Below are 19,570 nucleotides of genomic sequence, written 5' to 3' on the forward strand. Positions count from 1 at the left end.
GTGATAATAAGGATGATATTAACGGTAAGGTGATAATACCTATCATTTGATCTATATATATATATAGGACATATCTGTGTGATAATAAGGATGATATTAACGGTAAGGTGATAATACCTATCATTTGATCTATATATATATAGGACATATCTGTGTGATAATAAGGATGATATTAACGGTAAGGTGATAATACCTATCATTTGATCTATATATATATATAGGGACATATCTGTGTGATAATAAGGATGATATTAACGGTAAGGTGATAATACCTATCATTTGATCTATATATATATATATAGGACATATCTGTGTGATAATAAGGATGATATTAACGGTAAGGTGATAATTTTGGGACTTATAAAATGATCAAACTCAATTTTCTGGTACAAAGAAGTTAAAAGTCGTTTGGTTTAAGAAAAAAAAAGCATTATCTTACTTAATGATGTATTGATAGCCTAAGCTGTAATACTATAATGGATTTTTATTGTAACTGTACATAAATGCATATCGGATTTACATTAATTATACCTTAAGGGATCATTCTTATGAAATGGCAAACAGATTATCAATCATTAAATCATTCAATGTATTTGAGATATATTTGATTGCCGGTTATCTTAGGCTTATTTTCAAGTACTGAATAGTTTCAAAGCCTGTGTATTTTCAATATACAATTGACTGCAAGCAAGCTAAGGCTTATTGTTTAGTCCGTACGACACGTATTTTTGATTCAGACTTAGTATGCTGATTTCAGGGTAGCATGTTTATCTTAATATTATTTAAAAATTGTCATGCAGTTATTGTCAAATGCTACTACGTATTTCAGAAACGGATATATATTTGATTTGAGTTATTACTTTTTCAGGTATTATTCACAGAATAAACACACGATTTAGAATGGAATTTTATTTATCTTTGATTCCGACATCATTTCTAAGGTTTGTATATTAGGTAGATATTTGGTGCTCTAGTTTCTCGTCACACATGGATACGCTCACGTATTAATCACCATATATAATATGTTAAACCAGACATTCACGTGCAGTACATGTTCAGAAACAAACAAGCTAATATGGATATGGAAGAAATATCAATCCGTTAAAAGGTTTAACAGTCAGCAGAAATACGATATGAAAGTTCAAAAAGTGTTTGATATATTTGAATTATGAATTATAGGCAACCTTATCTTAATGCTAGAATGTTTATCATTTTATTATAACAAAGAAAGTTAGATGTCTTAGAAAATGATAACTATGAATTTTAGCGAATGAAACATTTAAGCGACTCTTACAGATATTTAATAATAATACAACAATTTTATATAAACCCCCATTACATTAAAGTATATTAAATTTCACCTGTATTCATAGAAGAAAATAGAAAGTAATGTGTAATTACCCTACATGAAACTGGGTTTTTTTAAGCGTTAATAATTAAGTGTGACTTTGACGATATAAATTGCGTGAATTGTAATAAACAGCTTTTTCAATTCTTTTATTACTTTGAGCCTTCCGGCTAAACCTTTATTGTCTTGTACTTAGAAAATATATGATCAACTGAAAAATATACCAATGCTTTATTTAAATTATTAAATAGAATCATGGCTGATAATTGTACTGCTGAGCATACAGTTGTAACTCTAACTAGATATTATTCCTTTTTTTCTGCTAGTTATATTTCACGTTTTACAGGCATCGCAATAATTTCAGGTGAGGAAGGGTAATTGCTTCAGAAGAGAAGTATGTTTTTCCCCTAGCCTGGAGATTGAAGTGAAATCGTATTTGAGATTCATGGTGATTGTAGACCATTATCCCAAAGTGCCGTTGATAAAAGAAAATGCCGCTAACATGGGGTATAAGGGAACATACATTTCGTTTGAATCAGGTTTATCATTTTAACGGCATTCTTAAAGAAGATGCAGTTTGTTTACTTAAATTAAATAAAAAATAATTTGATTTGATTAATTCTTGATTAACATGTAAAACACAAATACTATCCAATACTGGAGTAATAATATTTTTCCTGTTTTGTGTATTTACAGCACTGCCAACAGAAGTACTCGCTTTTATTGGAGTTACCTCCCCTCATTCACTGATTCTCAGCTTTGTAGGGTTTGCGTTTAAAAACATCTTGATTTGAAGAGATCGACATTTGAATTTAAAACAATACCAATCACAAGTTAAAGACAAATACACTTTTTATTACTCGTACGTTTCGTTGCGGAATCGATTCTAAGTTAAAGGCCCACTATCTTGCCGGAGCAAAATTTAAGGTTTCTTAAAAAAACATTAATAACCTCAGAAAACACATTTCGTTGATCAAAGACGAGGTAAGAACACCAAACATTTTTTTTCTGCGTAATATATAACAGTGGAGAGTTGCCGTCTGAGGCAGCTAGTGTTAGTCAACTACCGCGCGGTATTTAGGACGACGGCGGGAAACAAGACTACCCGCGTTATGAAAATTAACATGTTATTTATTTTAATTGAATTGTTGAGAAGATGATGATAAGTGTAGAATTAACGGTAAGTTTATAACTTTTGCGACTTTATAAAATTTTCGATCCCATTTTACATTCTCATTTTAAAAATTAACTGCTGTTTCGGAAAGGTAATTGGCCTTTAAGAGAACATATTAGCAACAGTAATACTTTGTTCTAGAATTAAACAAAATTAACATTCTTTTAACTCTACGTTACCGAAATAATTAAAAAAAAAATCATGTTACGGTGATATAACAGAAATCTGAGTGTACTCTAAATAAACCCTGAGACATTTCATGATAAGTACACTCTGAGTTTGTATCTCCATATCAAAAAACATATTTAAATTATTATTACAAATCCTTATAATATCATCTACTTTAGATATTTACTTCAAGATTTTTTTTTGCAATGAAATTATTACGCCATTGTATCAGCCAGTCACAAGCAACGTTACAAACTACAACATGATGTTTAAACCAATCAAAATGTTCGTTACAGGCTAGATCGAATTATTTAAGGAGAGGAACGTATGCTCGGCACCAGCACAAATGATATATTTCAACTTCTTCGGGATGTGTCTAAGTATTATGTGGAGACTGGGAAGCACAAGATGGCTTGTTTAAGGCCTATAAGACGGTGGTAGGGTTCTAGACTAAAATGATATCCCTAATGGGATTTCACAAAAAGGCAAATCAAAATTACTTAACTGAACCTCCTACCACATTATCTAGCGATCTATTAACATTATGATAAGTCTACAGTTGATACATGTTAGAGACTATAACTTAATTCCGGATCACTATATATGTATGTTGTTTTGTCTTTACTGTGTTACATTGTTGATCAACTTTTTGTGTATTTATCAATTTAATTCCTCTCCCGTATTTGGAATGAACAAGAAACTACAGATAGTGTGCTATTTAATGTTTAATGATTTCTTAAGTTTTACATGTCATTCGTAGTAAACAAGAGCAAACGATGATTTAATAACCTGAAAAAAGAAATAATATGATTATTGATTTCTAAAAAGACTTACAATGGCTAATTTCAAATTTTTAAGAATAACATATATAGCTTGGATTACGAGATGCAGAAATATGAAAATACCATCATGTATTAAGTCTTGTTAAAATCATCATATAGAAAATAAAAAGAAATATATATCGATCTTTAAAACAGTATTTGTGGATTTATTCGCTTAAGGTTGTTTTGTCTTTGTATAGTTTTTCATACCTTTTCAAATGTACATTATTAAGAAGAGTTAAAATACAATCAATCTAAGTATTATTAATTTAAGTCCTTAGTTATATTAATGGAACAATAATATACCTTTTCCGCCAAATCCACTTTGACCGCCCATTCCACTTTGACCGCCCATTCCACCGAAACCGGCATTTCCGCCTCCCATTCCTCCGAAACCTCCCATGCTACTGCCCATTCCTCCGAATCCACCTTTTCCGCCGCCCATTCCGCCGAAACCTCCCATTCCACCGAATCCACCTGAACCTCCGCCAATTCCGCCGAATCCACCTGGACCTCCGCCCATTCCGCCGAATCCTCCTTTACCTCCGCCCATTCCTCCGCCCATACCGCCGAATCCGCCTGCGTTCATTCCACCTCCCATTCCGCCGGTACCGCCCATACTTCCGGCACCGCCTCCGTATCCTTTGTGTACATGCAGAAAATGTGCATCAGTGAATTTCATACAATATTAAGTTCTTTATTATGTTTGCCGTATGTTTGAACCACTACCAAATATTACCAAAACTTTCGATTTACAACACTTACAATACAGATACGAGCTCATAATAAATTTTGGAAAAAATCATTATATATTTATGTCTACATTGCACTGAAATGAGTACATATGGTAAAACTATGAAGCCAAGTTGTGGTCTAAAATTTCATTTCACATTTTTGTAATGTCATTGGTGATTGTACATAGTGGTTTCTGCTGGTATGTTTTCATCTGAACATACGTAAGGGATAAGATGTAATAATCATTAGAATTTTACAGTGCATACATTCTGTGATGTTTATAAAGCATCATGCATGTTTATCTATTCAGTTGAATTATTTTCCAACTTTAATTTATCAAAACTAATGGTTTTCAATAGGTTACTGAAGAAAACATGTCAAAGTGTTTGTCCAGTTATAGCACAAATGACCTTAACATTTGGCTAAAAGTGTTAACGACTTACCGGCGGCACTGACTACAGCAATAAGACAAGCAGCAAGGCAGATGTAGGCGTTCATCCCCCCCCCCCCCCCCCCCCCCCCCCCCCCCCCCCCCCCCCCCCCCCCCCCCCCCCCCCCCCCCCCCCCCCCCCCCCCCCCCCCCCCCCCCCCCCCCCCCCCCCCCCCCCCCCCCCCCCCCCCCCCCCCCCCCCCCCCCCCCCCCCCCCCCCCCCCCCCCGTTCATCTTGATGGTGATTTGGAAATATAATTGTGATTAAACTGCAGAAGATATGGTGGTTGTAAGATAATTCAGTTACGCCTTTCATTGACATGCAATCGTCTGCCAGGTAAGATGGTTTTCAATTACACTTTTTGTTCTTCTAAGGTAAGCGTAAGCTTCCAGAAAAAAACCACATATCCTATTTCATATCAGAACAAATAAAATTGCAAGACGTTTTATAAAAAATACATGATAGGACTGTTTGTAACTCAAAATCAAAAGTTTTCAGTAATTCTGATGCTGACAAGACATGATCTATGATGTTATTTTTACATTGCGTTTAACATCTTGGTTTTTCTCTATCATCATATTGAGGATACAAAAATGATGGACTTACCTTGAAGATCTGGAGAGTCTTGATTTGACGGTGGAAGGTGTAAAGAAGATATGGTGATTTGGTAGTTCTGTCAGCCCTTATTTATACAGATTTCAGCGGATGCTTGGTCACAACAAACATGTCAGAAAAAAAACATCATTGATTGGTAACAGATATTTCGTCTAATTTTTGTTGTCGTATTAGTTTGATTTCTTTGTTTTAACGTCAACAATATAGGCTATTATTATGTAAATTACAGGAAAACTGCACTGCAAACCATGACACGTACATGTAAATGTGCATTGTACTTTGAAGTCGCCGACTGCATGGTCATGTTTTGTGGACTGGACGTGGTGGTGTAATTAGTGCAGTGACATGTTCGAAAGGTTGTGTTGCACAGATCAAGAGCAAAATCAATCCATGATTCAGTCATTGTAGTTTCGTGACACAGGTGTGGACCATAAAGACTTCAATTTGAATAGAAGATGCATATAAGAGTTTCAACCTTGAACATGTTTTTCTTATTTCAGCGAAAGGTAAGCTATGTAAGAGCTGGATATTATCATTGAGAGTAGACATTAATAGAGTAGATTCCAATTTAAGATTTGTATAATGAAAACTGATACAACTCGCCATATATATAAACATGTATTCAACATGGACAGCGCATAGAATGACAAAAATTTATAATATAAATCAACGAAGTACAGGGGAGAGAGACAGTAAGTCTAAAATAGGAACAAAAACATAAATTAAGAATACGAGATAGGAAGGATAGGAACACAGCATTCGGATATGTTAACCTATATAAATTGGAGAACCTATCAGTTTGCAGCATGTAGCTTTGAAAAATTAAGAAGATTTTTGAAGTTAGATGTACTGTGTTATGAACATATTGTGAATGGTCACTTCAAAGAGCATAATATTGAGTCTATATATGAAATTAAGCTTTGCCGTATCTGAAATAATTTACATAGCAGATTCTTTACGTTTAGGGAACTGGACTTTATTCACAGTCGAGCATGATCAATTTTGTCGTTCGAGGTAGATTACCGATTGACAAATGTTATAGTCACTTTAGAGTATTACATGTCTTCGTGCATTGTGAACGTACATTCGGATTAAACTGAATGTATTTTATGTTAGTTGTTTATAGTTGCTTGGTTTATTTTTTGTGTACTGGTTTTCACAAAAAAACAACAACAAACAAACACACAAAAACAACACCAACATATAAATAGCGAATGCATGGTCAATGTCTATGGCAAGTATCGGCGAGCCACTCTTTCTGCCTTGAACAAATATACAGCTTATATTAAAGACATTAGGCATGTATACACTGTACGTGTTATCCCGCAACATTCATTAAAAATAACAGAACTATTGAGCACGCATTTGGGATTGTTACAAAATGCAAGAGTTTTACAACACTTTGGAACATTTTATTGATGATCTGCTAATTCCTTTTAGATTTAAAGTTGCTCCACCGCTGACAAATGGTATTTTTTCACTATAAAAACCAGGAGCAGACGATTAAGTATTTTTCTTCAGTTACAAAAGTCACTTACTTTACACCATTACCACCATTGAAAAAATTGAGCCTCTAATTTTACTTCAAGTTAAAAATATAACAAATAATTAATTGCATCCCGAAAAAATTCCGTGTCACTATATCCTATATGGAATGAAGTACTGATTGCGGATGCATCAAAGGCGAAATAAATGATTTTATATTATTTTTTGTTTGAATTAGACATATATATACACAACAATTATTGTTCAAATGATGAATATCATTTATACTCTGTCGTCGGTGGAGCATCTTTAATAAAGAAACATTGCTTTTCGGATTTCATACTAGAGTAATAAATAGTGAAATTGATAATGAAATAGTTCTCATGATTAAATGGTATATATATTTCTAGATGTCTAAACACACCATTATCCATCACCGCTTTCATCAATCATATTAAAGATCAGTACAAAATTCAGAAATTAAATATACAAATTAGTGATAATATACTGAAAGTTAAATTTGACAGGAAATGGGTAAAATGGCAAAGTTTAATATAATTATCATGATTATCAAACGTCATACCTTTCCTCTTAATGCTTTAAGGTGTTTTTTTTAAAGTAGTTGACTACCAAAGTCCTTTTATTAATGTAAACAATTTAACCCAAAAGCTTTTCTGATGTATATTGTTATGTTTTTTAAAAAGTAGTTTAGTGTTGTCTTTTGTGCAGTGTTTTTGTTATATGACTAAATGTGTGTTGAGTATGTGTGTCTTTTGCGTGTGTGGTTATTTTATCTGTTGGTTTGTGGAAGTATGAGAGATATATTGTTCAATGTGTATTATGCATGTATGATAAATTGGAAAAATAATAGAAATATGAAAACATTACATAACTTTAGCAAAATGCCTATATTGTTGAAAATACATCCTTCTTTCAAACCTGTTTTGCGCTCTTGAAGTTGGTTACTCGAATCGGCCCTCGTGCTAAATACAGAAAATATGATAGAAAGTGTATTCCGAAAAAAATCAATGCTTGTTTTAGGTAATTATGGCGCGAACTCATCAAGTAAAGATAAAAAAAATTACTCAGCAAATGTATGTGAATGAAGTGTATAAATTTTGGTAAGGACTGGCAAGATGTGTCCAATTTTTTGACAGGCTCAGGAATATATATCATTACCACGATATATTATGGCGATTGTGCTTAATCTAAAACGAACCAATTTGTGTCTAAAACAACAGTTTTTACCAAGTGGAAAATAATAAACAACTAATGAATGGTATAATATCAATTATACTACGTAGGACCTTACGTAAGATATTTGTAAGTATACGTAAGGAATATCTTTGCCGTCAGTAAATTGGGCCAAAACAAAAGTATATGTATGTTTCAGGTTAAATGACTGAAAAAATAGGGTATGTCGGTCGGGATTCTAGGTTTTTTTTGTTTTGTTTTTTATCATTATTATTTTTTTCATTTTTAGGAGGGTTAAGTTGCTTACTACGACATTAAGAAGTAATTTGTCTTTCATTCGGGCTGGTTAGAAGTTTTTTATATCTCATTGCTGTAATTTTTACTTTATCTGGATATTCTTAAAGCAAGTGTGAAAATCTAAGCTGAAAACTTCACACACTACTCTTTTATTTTGAATAAGCATGATAAAATAGCTAGGGTCGTAGGTAAAAACTAGGGTAGGTAGGTAGCAGTGTACAGTTAGACCGAATGGCCACGGATGAGATTTTTATGAAGCAGAAAGCCCCTGTTTTATTATATGCATATATATATTTTTTTTAAATGTATATGTCTTAAAATTGGTGAATTCAGTCTAGAGACTTAGATGCAGGCTTCACGTTTGCAGAAAGAAATTCAACAAAATGGTTACACTATCACGACAGTGATGCTTGGTTTTAAACTGTGTCCAAGAAAAAAATTCTACTAAAGGGGATGAAATTTAGGGTTGAAAATCCATTTTTTTGCAATTAAAAAAATGGTTACCATGGTTTTTTTTTCAGGCTCATAAAACAACAAAAAGCAGACCTGTCCAAAAATGAACTCTGCATGACAATTGCAAATGTTGTGTAGATTAAATATATATATACTTTTATATAAGTATTATTTAAGGTTAAAAAGCTGTGTGTACATAACTATGGCCTGCAGATTATTTTGCTGACGTTTTCAAATCTACTGTACACTGCTACCGTATGGGAACCAGAAAAGTACAAAAAAAAAAAAAAAAAAAAAAAAAAAATTCGTTATTGCCTTACTGAAAAAGTAATTATTCAATATTTGGAATAATATATCTAAAACACATTCAATGTATTGTTGGACATAACGACGAATATATTTTGATGTAGATACATAAAATATAGACATTGTTATTATCGGCCGTAAAGAATAGTCTATTAGACTATCACAGGAGAATGAAATATTAGAGCGATGGTGTTTAACGGAAATGAAGAATCTCTTAACTTTCGATAAACAACCTGTGCAAATGATGAATACCACCTCGAGCAGAAAAAGACAGTTCCAGTAATTTTGTCAACGAAAAGACTTATTGTAAAAATGACTTGTATTCAAATGTTTTCCTCCCATTTGACCTAATGTACAAATGCACAGGATTCATATAGACTATGAAATAGTCAATTAAATGTTCTAGGATGAAATGTTACGAGTAATTTTTGCATCACTTGTCAACGTGCCAATATCAAATTTGGATTAAACACTTCATTACTGCATTCATTCCATTTTTCTGCGGAAAATGACATATGTAGAAAGTTTGAATAAAAATCATGTCAAAGGTAGTTGGTGAGGTTTGTTTCGAGACTCGTATTTTTCCTTAAATATGGAAAAAAAGTATATTATATAAAATAATCTGAATACCTTAAACCACAAACAAATAAAACATATCTGGTACTGTCAGATGAATACAACCTTTGGAAATAAACACAATTTTTAAAGCAATTTAGACATAAGTGATCCTTTATAACAGATATAAAAAAAATCCAAACAGAATACGATCATATTTAGAATTTTTTTTATATAGCTGAGATTGTCTGAACACAACGAAGTATGGGTGATACATATTAAAACGTGATCCTTCATAACAGATATAAAAACAATCCAAACAAAATACGATCATATTAAGAAAACATTTCATATAGCTGAGATTGTCTGAACACAACGAAGTATGGGTGATACATATTAATACGTGATCCTTCATAACAGATATTAAAAAAAATCCAAACAGAATACGATCATATTTAGAAAACAGTTCATATAGCTGAGATTGTCTGAACACAACGACGTATGAGTGATACATATTAAAAATTAATTACATAGAATATTCAGTCAAAGATTAATCGATATTCGAAAGATAAGATTATCTCTATTTTGTTTCTTTTATTCACGTCTTGACTATGAATTTGGTTTAAAATGTAATTGAGGAAAACCAATTTGAAAAGAATGCATCAAAGACATTTCAAAAATGCGAATTTGTACTTTGCGTAACGTAAATTATATTTACTAGGTTGTTTCATTTGTTCTAAAGGCTCACTACATTTCCGAAAAATATTAAACGTTTCGTTAAAATAATAACTTTTTTATAATTATTTTATTTTTCCAAAGCATTTTTACAAATACAAATACATCATCATCATCATCATCACCATTCACCGTCATCATCATCATCATCACCATTCATCATCATCATCATCATCATCATATCATCATCATCATCATCATCACCATCACCATCATCATCACCATCATCACCATCATCATCATCATCATCATCACCATTCATCATCATCACCATCACCATCACCATCATCATCATCATCATCATCTTCAGCAGCAACATTCATAATAGTCATCGTCATTACCATTCTTCATCATAATCATCATCACATCACCATCATCATCATTTGCAGTCGCAGTTTCATACACCATCATCATTGTCTGATGCATCAGCTTCATTCATCTACATCATTATTGTTCATTATCATTCATCATCATTATTATCATCTGCAGTAGCAGCTTCTACCTCATTCCTCTATTTACGAACATGATCCTCACTCCCGCATCCACACAGACACACATACGCCACACACGCCTACATACATAACCTCGCACGCAAGTTCTTACACAAGCACTCTAAGGAAAAGAGTATGATACATATTAGAGAAGGAGAGAGAGAGAGAGAGAGAGAGAGAGAGAGAGAGAGAGAGAGAGAGAGAGAGAGAGAGAGAGAGAGAGAGAGAGAGAGAGAGAGAGAGAGAGAGAGAGAGAGAGGACTAGAGATCGAAACAAGATTTATGTGGTATTATAAACTCTAGGAGCGCAATGAAGGATAACTAATTTATGTACGAGTACATGGTAAAAACGTTATAGTAAATGATACATAGTTACATGCATATATTGCCATGATAAGACTATCATAGATTGTTGCATTAAATAAAGAAATATACAAATAGTTAACTAGTCAGCTAAATCAATAAGTTTTTTCCGAATTTCACCATTCATTTTCACATTTCCGCTGAGCACCTCCATCTTTACTATTGGCAATATGTTTTTGAGAAATGTAATGTTCTTTAATTAAATTGAGTAGAGCATGTGGACTTAAAATTTTATGCAAACATCTGGTTTTGTATATGTAATACATAAAAATAATCAAAATTTCATTGATTGCTCTATTTATAGTATTATATCTATTTTGTGAAAACAAACCAAAAAGAACGCTTTGTTTATTGTATGGAAACGGGATATAGAGTACATCCAGAAATGTCTCTGCGCTTTGCAAAAGTCTCTGAGTTTCTCTGCATTCCCAAAGAATATGGACAATGGTTTCTCTTTCAAGATTGCACAAGTTACATAGTGAATTATTGGCTAATCCTACTTTACATACAAACGAGTTTGTTGTTAAAATATTTTGTACTATCCTGTACTGAAACCATTGTAGTTTTGTGTTTTAGTAACCTTGAAAGGATTATTATATATGTTGACCCAATTTAGCTCAATATCTTCAAATAGATCATCCCATTTTCCTCTACCAGTTGAAATGAGATTATCTTTAACCATGATAATATAAAAATATTTTGTCCCATTTAAATTTTTCACAAAAAGTAAGATATTATTAGGGATAATTGGATAGACTATTTCATGGTTCATATTTACAACATTAAGTCTCGTTAAAAGTCTTTTGATAGATGTGATTACACCCTGAAATTGAAGGAAATTTATATTGATATTATACACATGCATGGATTCTTGATATGTATAGAAAGAACGTGTAGTGGGATCTTTTACTAAATCATTAATTATTGTTACACCTCTATCATACCAGGACTTATAAAAACTACATTTCCTCCAATAGTTATATCTTTATTATACCATAATGGCTTTGTCTGTGTACATGATAATATATCCATTTTTTTTCTCATCCCATCTACATCATTGAATTTTTTCCATGCTTTAAAAACGTCTTTCCAGAAATTATTCCTGCAATGTGACCTACATTCCTCAATATACTCACTACCGCATATTGATAACTTTTGAAAACCAGTATGTGATTTAAAAATAATTTGCCACTTGCATGTATTTTTTAAAAGCTGGCCTACCCAAGTAAGTTTCAAGGAATCAATAAATAGTTTTACATTTACCATTCTTAGACCGCTTTCATTAAAATCTTGCACCAAGACATCCCTCTTTATTTTATCTACCTTACTGTTTCATAGAAAGTTAAACAGAATAGTGTTAAGTTCTTGAAGAAATGTTTCATTAGGATTTGGTTATGAAATAAATAAGTGAATAAATTGAGACAAAAAAGAGACTTAATTAGGGCTATTCTGCCAATGGGTGTGAGAATTCTTTTGCCCATTGTCTTTATTAGTGCTTTAAGTTTAATTAACTTCTTATCGAAATTTAATTTTAATCTCATGCATGTTCACACTAAATTCAATTCCAAGCAGTGTAAATTTAGTTTTACTCCATTGTAAATTTAACTCTGGTAAAAAGGTATCACCACTATAACTTTTGCCCCCTATCCAAATGACCTGTGTTTTATCAACATTAAGTTTTAACCCAGAGTTTTTTGCAAAGGAGTTCAACTCACAAATAGATTCCTTTAACGATACTTCTGAACCATTTAGTATAAGTGTGGTATCATCAGCATATTGGGAAATAAGAATGGGAAAATTACCTACATCTATACCCTTAATCTTCTTGTTATTTCTTATCCTGATACCTAGAATTTAAACACACAGCACAAAGATGTATGGCGCGATTGGGTCCGCTTGACGGCAGCCTCTTCTGATGTGGAGAAAAGAAGAAGATTTCCCCCCCCCCCCCTCTGGTTCACCGCAGCAATAATGTTAGTGTTAAACAATTTAACCCATTTTTGAATATCTGGACCAAAATTAAATTGAAATATTTCAAAACTTTATTTACAAATTTCCAAGACACAGAATCAAAGGCCTTTTCAAAATCTAACATGAGTAACATGCCTGGTATATTTTTTTTCTTCGGCATATTGCATGATATCGTAGACAAGTCTTGTATTTTCTCCAACATAGCCACCAGTGAGAAATCTTGTTTGATCCTCACAAATTAATCTATCTAGAACTTTTTTAATCCTGCTTGCTATACATCCTGAAGCTCTTTTACATACTATATTTAAAAGAGTAATAGGACGCCAGTTTTTCTAAAATTGCCTGGGTTTATCTCCCTTAGAAATACACGTGATTACACCTTCTCTTTGAGTTACAGACAACATTCCCTTTATATATCCAAAAGTTATAGATCTAACTATGAAAACCCCTCACTGCTTCAAGAAATAACTATGAAAACCCCTCACTGCTTCAAGAAATATTTTTAAAAAATCCGTAGTGAAACCATCTGTGCCCGGACTTTAATTGTTTTTCATATTTTTCAGAGTTTTAGCTGCCTCATCTAAAGAAATCATCCCTTCTAAACTTCTAGCCTCGTTATTATCTAATTTTGCAACATCATACCTACCTAAATAATCTGTTAAGTTAGCATCCTCTGTATCACAGTTTTCATAATATAGCTTTTCATAATAAGAATGAACTTCATTGAGAATATCATCCTGATCAATGAATTTGATTTAAACGTTCGAGTTACTGCTTAGGACATTTTATTGTCGGAAATCCAAATGTATAAGACAAAAGTTTCCACTAATCCAATGGTCACGCGGAGGTCGACGTATAGTAGGTCGACGTATAGTATATGGAATCGGATCATTTTTAGAAACGTAAGTTTAATATTAGTGTTTTGACGTCATAGACGCATCGATATTTGACTTTTAAATTCCACTATCCAAAACATTGAGTTCACTAGGGTAGTGTCCTATGGCCATCCTTTTACTTACTAACAAGAACCTCAAATAATCCTATTGACATTTTTCATAGAAAATTCTTATCTAATACAAATCAGAGGCCTTTGATTCGCTTAATGTGCATATAGGTGTTATACTGTCCCGGTAAAATATAAAATAAAGACTTCCGATTATGTAAATTGGGTTGGTATAACATCATAAAACAAAATATGAAATGCTAAAAGATTCGCTTAATGACGCCAAAAGTTTGTCGTGATTTCGCGATAGTTTCGCGTAATTACACGATAGTTTCGCGTAATTACACTATTTTTTCTTCTACCAAAATGAGCTCAATCGGCTTTCGCAGATATCTGTAAAATATTTATGAAACTCTTATTTCAAAAAGACCACGTGTTTGATAATCTTTTTCATGTTAAAAATATCAAAAATACCTAAAATATTTAGGGATAATGAAATACATCAAAGCTGCTGACGGGAAAAAAATCTTAATTAATTAATTGATGATAATGTCTACGTTTATGTTTGCATATTACGGTATCCTGTTTGAATGTTATGTAATGATGTAGAAAGTATGTCACACTGACGAGTCGATTTAACTTGTCAGGCAGCCGGCCACTGTAGGACAGCTATATTTTTATTAAGAGGGAAGCCCCTGTTTTGAACCATGTATTAACATAGCTTAAATGGGTTAGAGATTACAATTTTTGGTTTCTCCGGAAATGCGTCTTGACCAGAAATGCTAACTTTACTTGAAGCAAAATCACGTTCAGGGAAAGTTATTGATAAATATGCAGGATTGATCTATGAAATAGGTTAGTTTACACGTATATTAACTATTGTAATAGAAATGCTCAGTTTAAGGAAGGTCCGTGCACACGGTTTGCCAATCCGTTAACACTGTTTACTCATTCGCCTATAGATATATTAGATCTATGTACTGGGATAACTTAAATGGATCACAGGGATCTGAAAATTAGTGACAGATTATATAATCATGGACCCACCAGACAGTTACAGATTATATAATCATGGACCCACCAGACACAGGGATCTGAGAATTAGTTACAGATTATATAATCGTGGACCCACCAGACAGTTACAGATTATATAATCATGGACCCACCAGACACAGGGATCTGAGAATTAGTTACAGATTATATAATCATGGACCCACCAGAGTGCCTGAAGACCATTTTTAGACATTTTATAGGTTTAGATAAAAAATCATAACCTACATGGTACTATATACGATAAGGGTGGAAACCTAAAAAAATTTCTAACCCGCCTACATTGAGCGGCTATAAAAACACATTTCTAGCACACCTTCATAAAAACGGTTATTACCGTTGCAAAGAGCGATCATTTTCCTTTCAAAATTATCCTACGCATCTATACAAAGTGCTGTCATTAAGACGATTTAAGCCCCATTATGACAAACATTACTCTAGATTCTTGAAAATCATCTAATTAAAATTCATACTGTCTGTGTGACTGATATAATATGCATGAGCGAGGCCTCCGCTGCAATCCCCGAAGTTGAATGTCATTTGAATAGTAACGGCGAAATCCATATATAGATGTACAACATCCCGAGAAGAGAGACTAATTATAGCCGGGCAATGAGATTGCAGCAGAGGCCTCGCTCATGCATACTATATCGGGATCACTTAAGCATTTAACGTATTTCAGTTGGCATTCATAGGCAATATGAATGCCAACTGAACAGAGGCAAGTTCCATGAAACGTGCTAGCGCTTCATCTTGAATTTGCCTCTGTTCAGTTGGCATTCATATTGGCTATGGATTCCAACTGAAAGACGTTCAATGCTTATATTTACATTCGGTTACAATTTTATGATATAATGAATTAATCATTCATTATCGTCCTGCATGGAACAACCATTTGAACAGCCGTTTTCCATGATAGCTGGCTCGACAATTGTGACGTCACAATGATAATGACGTCATAATAAGCGCTTGAAGTTCATAGTTTATATGACTCCAAACTGCGCTTGGTAAGGTTACATAGTGCTTCTGCACTGAAAATATAAATATAGATCAATCGCTTTATCCACTTAATTACTTTTATAACGATATCAAATGACAAAGTCAATGAAGATCGTCTTGCTGTGGATTCTATTTGAAGTTTCCTGGCGTCTGATTGGTCAACATTAAGATATTGTCTGATTTCAGTGAAAATTGCATTGGTACATTGGGGTTTTGAAGGAGCCGAACCAAATCTGCGTAAATGAACATCACAGCATAAATTTTGTTTTGGCAATATAGCAACTAATCGTTGCATTATCAACTATAAAAGATAAGATAATATTATTTTGGTTTGACAATATAACATCGAAAGCCATTAGCAGCCCTTAATTTCGGTAAACAAACAATAACACGCATCGATGACGAAAAGACTCTAATTGACACTTCTCCTTTATTCATACTTCTGTTCATGACATATGATAGATTATAAACCTTGGTCACGATTGCATTGCAACTGCTTGCTATATTTATCTGATAGAGTTCACTGAAAAACTAAAAAAATCCACTTTAATGAACCCCCTCCTCACGCCTCTGCGCAAAACACAAAGCCACATTCCACAAGAAGAAAAAGAGAAGAGAAATCACTCATTTCATAGCGGATTCGATTCTTTGCTTATATATTCGTAATTTTATGTGTATTCCCTGAACAAAATCTATCAAACCTCGTTACCACAAATATGTCGGAACTATTTTTAAACTTATGCCAACTTGTGTGAAAGGTGTGATCAGAAGCCGCAAAAATACTTCGAATAAATCAGGATTGTAAGACGAGTTCGTGGCAACGCTGTTCAATTCAGCTACATATCCGATGGCTATATTGCATCTTTCTGACATCTTATTTACACCCCCTCTCTATTAAATTAAACTAGCCAAGAGTAAAACGCATGTGTCGGTGCTATAGTTTCTATAGATCATCCTCAGAACTTTTTACGTAAACATATTTTATATATAACTCAAAATAGTATATCACAAAAAGGTATATATTTTGCTGAATTACAAAAAGACAACTTTTTTCTCTTAGCTGTATCACACATTCCGCATTTGTGTGTAGCGTCTATAAATACACCTATGACTTAAATTGGTCTGTTATTGTTGGACCGCGATCATTTGTTCAGTTGCTGTTTGATTTGCTCTTCAGGTTTTGAAACAAACAAGAAAACTACAAGTTAGTGCACTATGTTTAATAATTTCAGTAAGTTTTACAGGTCATTCGGAAGTAAACGGGAGCAAACGGTGATTTAATAGCCTGAAAGAAACAATAAAGATATTAGTGAAATTGGACGTGGCTTATTTAGCAGATAAAACGGTATTGTACTGCACTAAAGCGGTACTCTATGTTCAAGGATTGCTAAAATCGATATAGAGAATCCACCAATACCGAACAGTTGTTTTTAAAATTTGTTTATTGTTTTGGTATATCATTAATTGATAATCAAAATTATATTCCTCGTTAAATTTTAAATAACATTTTGACATAATGATTTAAATGCACTGTTTGAATATAAAAACATGACAAAAAATGGAATAAAGCTAGTAGTTTCATTTGTATTCGTGGAAGTTTTAAATCTTCGTGACATACCACAATATCGAAAGATTTATGTACCTTTTCCGCCAAATCCACCTTGGGCGCCCATTCCACCGAATCCGGCATTGCCGCCTCCCATTCCGCCGAAACCGGCATTTCCGCCTCCCATTCCTCCGAAACCTCCCATACCGCTGCCCATTCCTCCGAATCCACCTTTTCCGCCGCCCATTCCGCCGAAACCTCCCATTCCACCGAATCCGCCTGGACCTCCGCCCATTCCACCTCCCATGCCGCCGAATCCGCCTATTCCGCCGAATCCGCCTTTACCTCCGCCCATTCCTCCGCCCATACCGCCGAATCCGCCTGCGTTCATTCCGCCTCCGATTCCTCCGGTACTGCCCATACTTCCGGCACCGCCTCCGTATCCTTTGAATACAATGGAAAATGTTATCATAATAAATGAATATTATATGTATGGATATTACATTTTACACTTAGTCGGCATCGCTTAAATTCCCTATAGAATTATATTACTACTATCAAGTTGCTTAAATGATCGATTTGGATTTACTTCTATATCGGACAACAATCTCAACGGGTGCATCTAAAATAGTTATGGTTTGTTGAATTAGTTCATAATCTTAAAAAGGAGAGTGATGTATTCACCAAATTGCCAAGAAGAAATTACTGATTATAACATGATTATAAAAGATTAAAGTGTAAAAATAGACTTTATATATATATATATTAAAATGACTTACCGGCGGCGCTGACAGCAGCGATCAGACAAGCAGCAAGACAGATGTAGGCGTTCATCTTGATGGTGATCTATGATCAAATGAATAAAACAACTAGTTCAGTCTTAGATTTAATTGCATAATGATGTTGCAATTATTACAAAAAAGATATTGATATGTTTGTTTTAAAACTATTATTGTAAAATAATTAATTTACTACTCAAGCAACAACTGTACAAATGGCATCTCCATCTGGATAACGGCTTTAATGAAGGGCCATAGCGGCTGTTATTTTACGTATAATATATGATAAGTATATTTCAAGAGATTTTGCACTAACGTTACAATACAGACTAAGCATTTGTTTTCTATCGTTTATACGAAGGAACCCGAAGACGTTATCTGTAAATTAAATACGCTTTTTTGAAATACATGTATACATAAAGCATATGATAAAATAATGAGTGGACTTACCTTGAAGATCTGGATAGGTTTGATCTGACGGTGGAAGGTGTAAGGAAGATATGGTGATTTGGTAGTTCTGTCAGCCCTTATTTATACAGATTTCAGCGGATGTCTGGTTACCACAAGCATGTCAGGAAACACATCATTGATTGGCTACAACCTATTGAGGTAGCTGTATACTGTTAAAACGTTGTTTAAATGTTTCCTTTTGGAGCAATGATTATGCTTATTACAGGTAAACTGTACAGATAACCACAACACGTACCTGTAAATGTGCATTGCTCTTTGAAGTCGCCGACTGCACTGATGTATTCTATGTAAATAGTCAAACGACATGTTCGACAAGTTGTGCTTCACAGATCAATAGCAATAGTAATATCCATCCACAATTTATGCATAGTAATTTCATGATGCATGCGTGGATCGTAGGAGAAAAGATGCAAGTAAGACTTTTCGCCTTGTACAACATGTTTTCAACGGAAGGTAAGGTATTAGTCCGCTAAACCTGCCTATATTATTAGGCTTATTTAATCTTTTTTTTGCCTAATATATATCATTGTGCAAAGTTGTTTAATTTCATAAATGGGATGTAACATGGGGGCAGTGGAGTACATAAGATCCCAATGAATAGGTATGTGTACGTTTTCCCGGCATTGCATGGACAATATAT

The 19,570-nt window shown here is 33.6% G+C and overlaps 2 protein-coding genes across 2 annotated transcripts; both read right to left on the minus strand.

Annotated features, from left to right (window-relative positions):
- Positions 1–3,401: 3,401 nt before the first annotated feature.
- LOC138330978 (acanthoscurrin-2-like) lies at positions 3,402–4,739 on the minus strand. The gene is made up of 3 exons (XM_069278445.1): positions 4,690–4,739; positions 3,818–4,153; positions 3,402–3,479 (listed from the first exon to the last, which is right to left on the minus strand). Exons 2-3 carry the CDS (start codon positions 4,128–4,130, stop codon positions 3,472–3,474), a joined length of 321 nt encoding a protein of 106 aa, XP_069134546.1. The 5' UTR covers positions 4,131–4,153; positions 4,690–4,739; the 3' UTR covers positions 3,402–3,471.
- Positions 4,740–17,339: 12,600 nt separating this feature from the next.
- On the minus strand, positions 17,340–19,022 carry LOC138330979 (ctenidin-1-like). Its single transcript, XM_069278446.1, has 4 exons — positions 18,910–19,022; positions 18,460–18,526; positions 17,777–18,124; positions 17,340–17,419 (listed from the first exon to the last, which is right to left on the minus strand). Exons 2-4 carry the CDS (start codon positions 18,512–18,514, stop codon positions 17,412–17,414), a joined length of 411 nt encoding a protein of 136 aa, XP_069134547.1. The 5' UTR covers positions 18,515–18,526; positions 18,910–19,022; the 3' UTR covers positions 17,340–17,411.
- Between the last annotated feature and the right edge of the window lie 548 nt (positions 19,023–19,570).

This window comes from Argopecten irradians, chromosome 9 (genome assembly GCF_041381155.1).
Source record: "Argopecten irradians isolate NY chromosome 9, Ai_NY, whole genome shotgun sequence".
NCBI classification, from domain to species: Eukaryota; Metazoa; Mollusca; class Bivalvia; order Pectinida; family Pectinidae; genus Argopecten; species Argopecten irradians.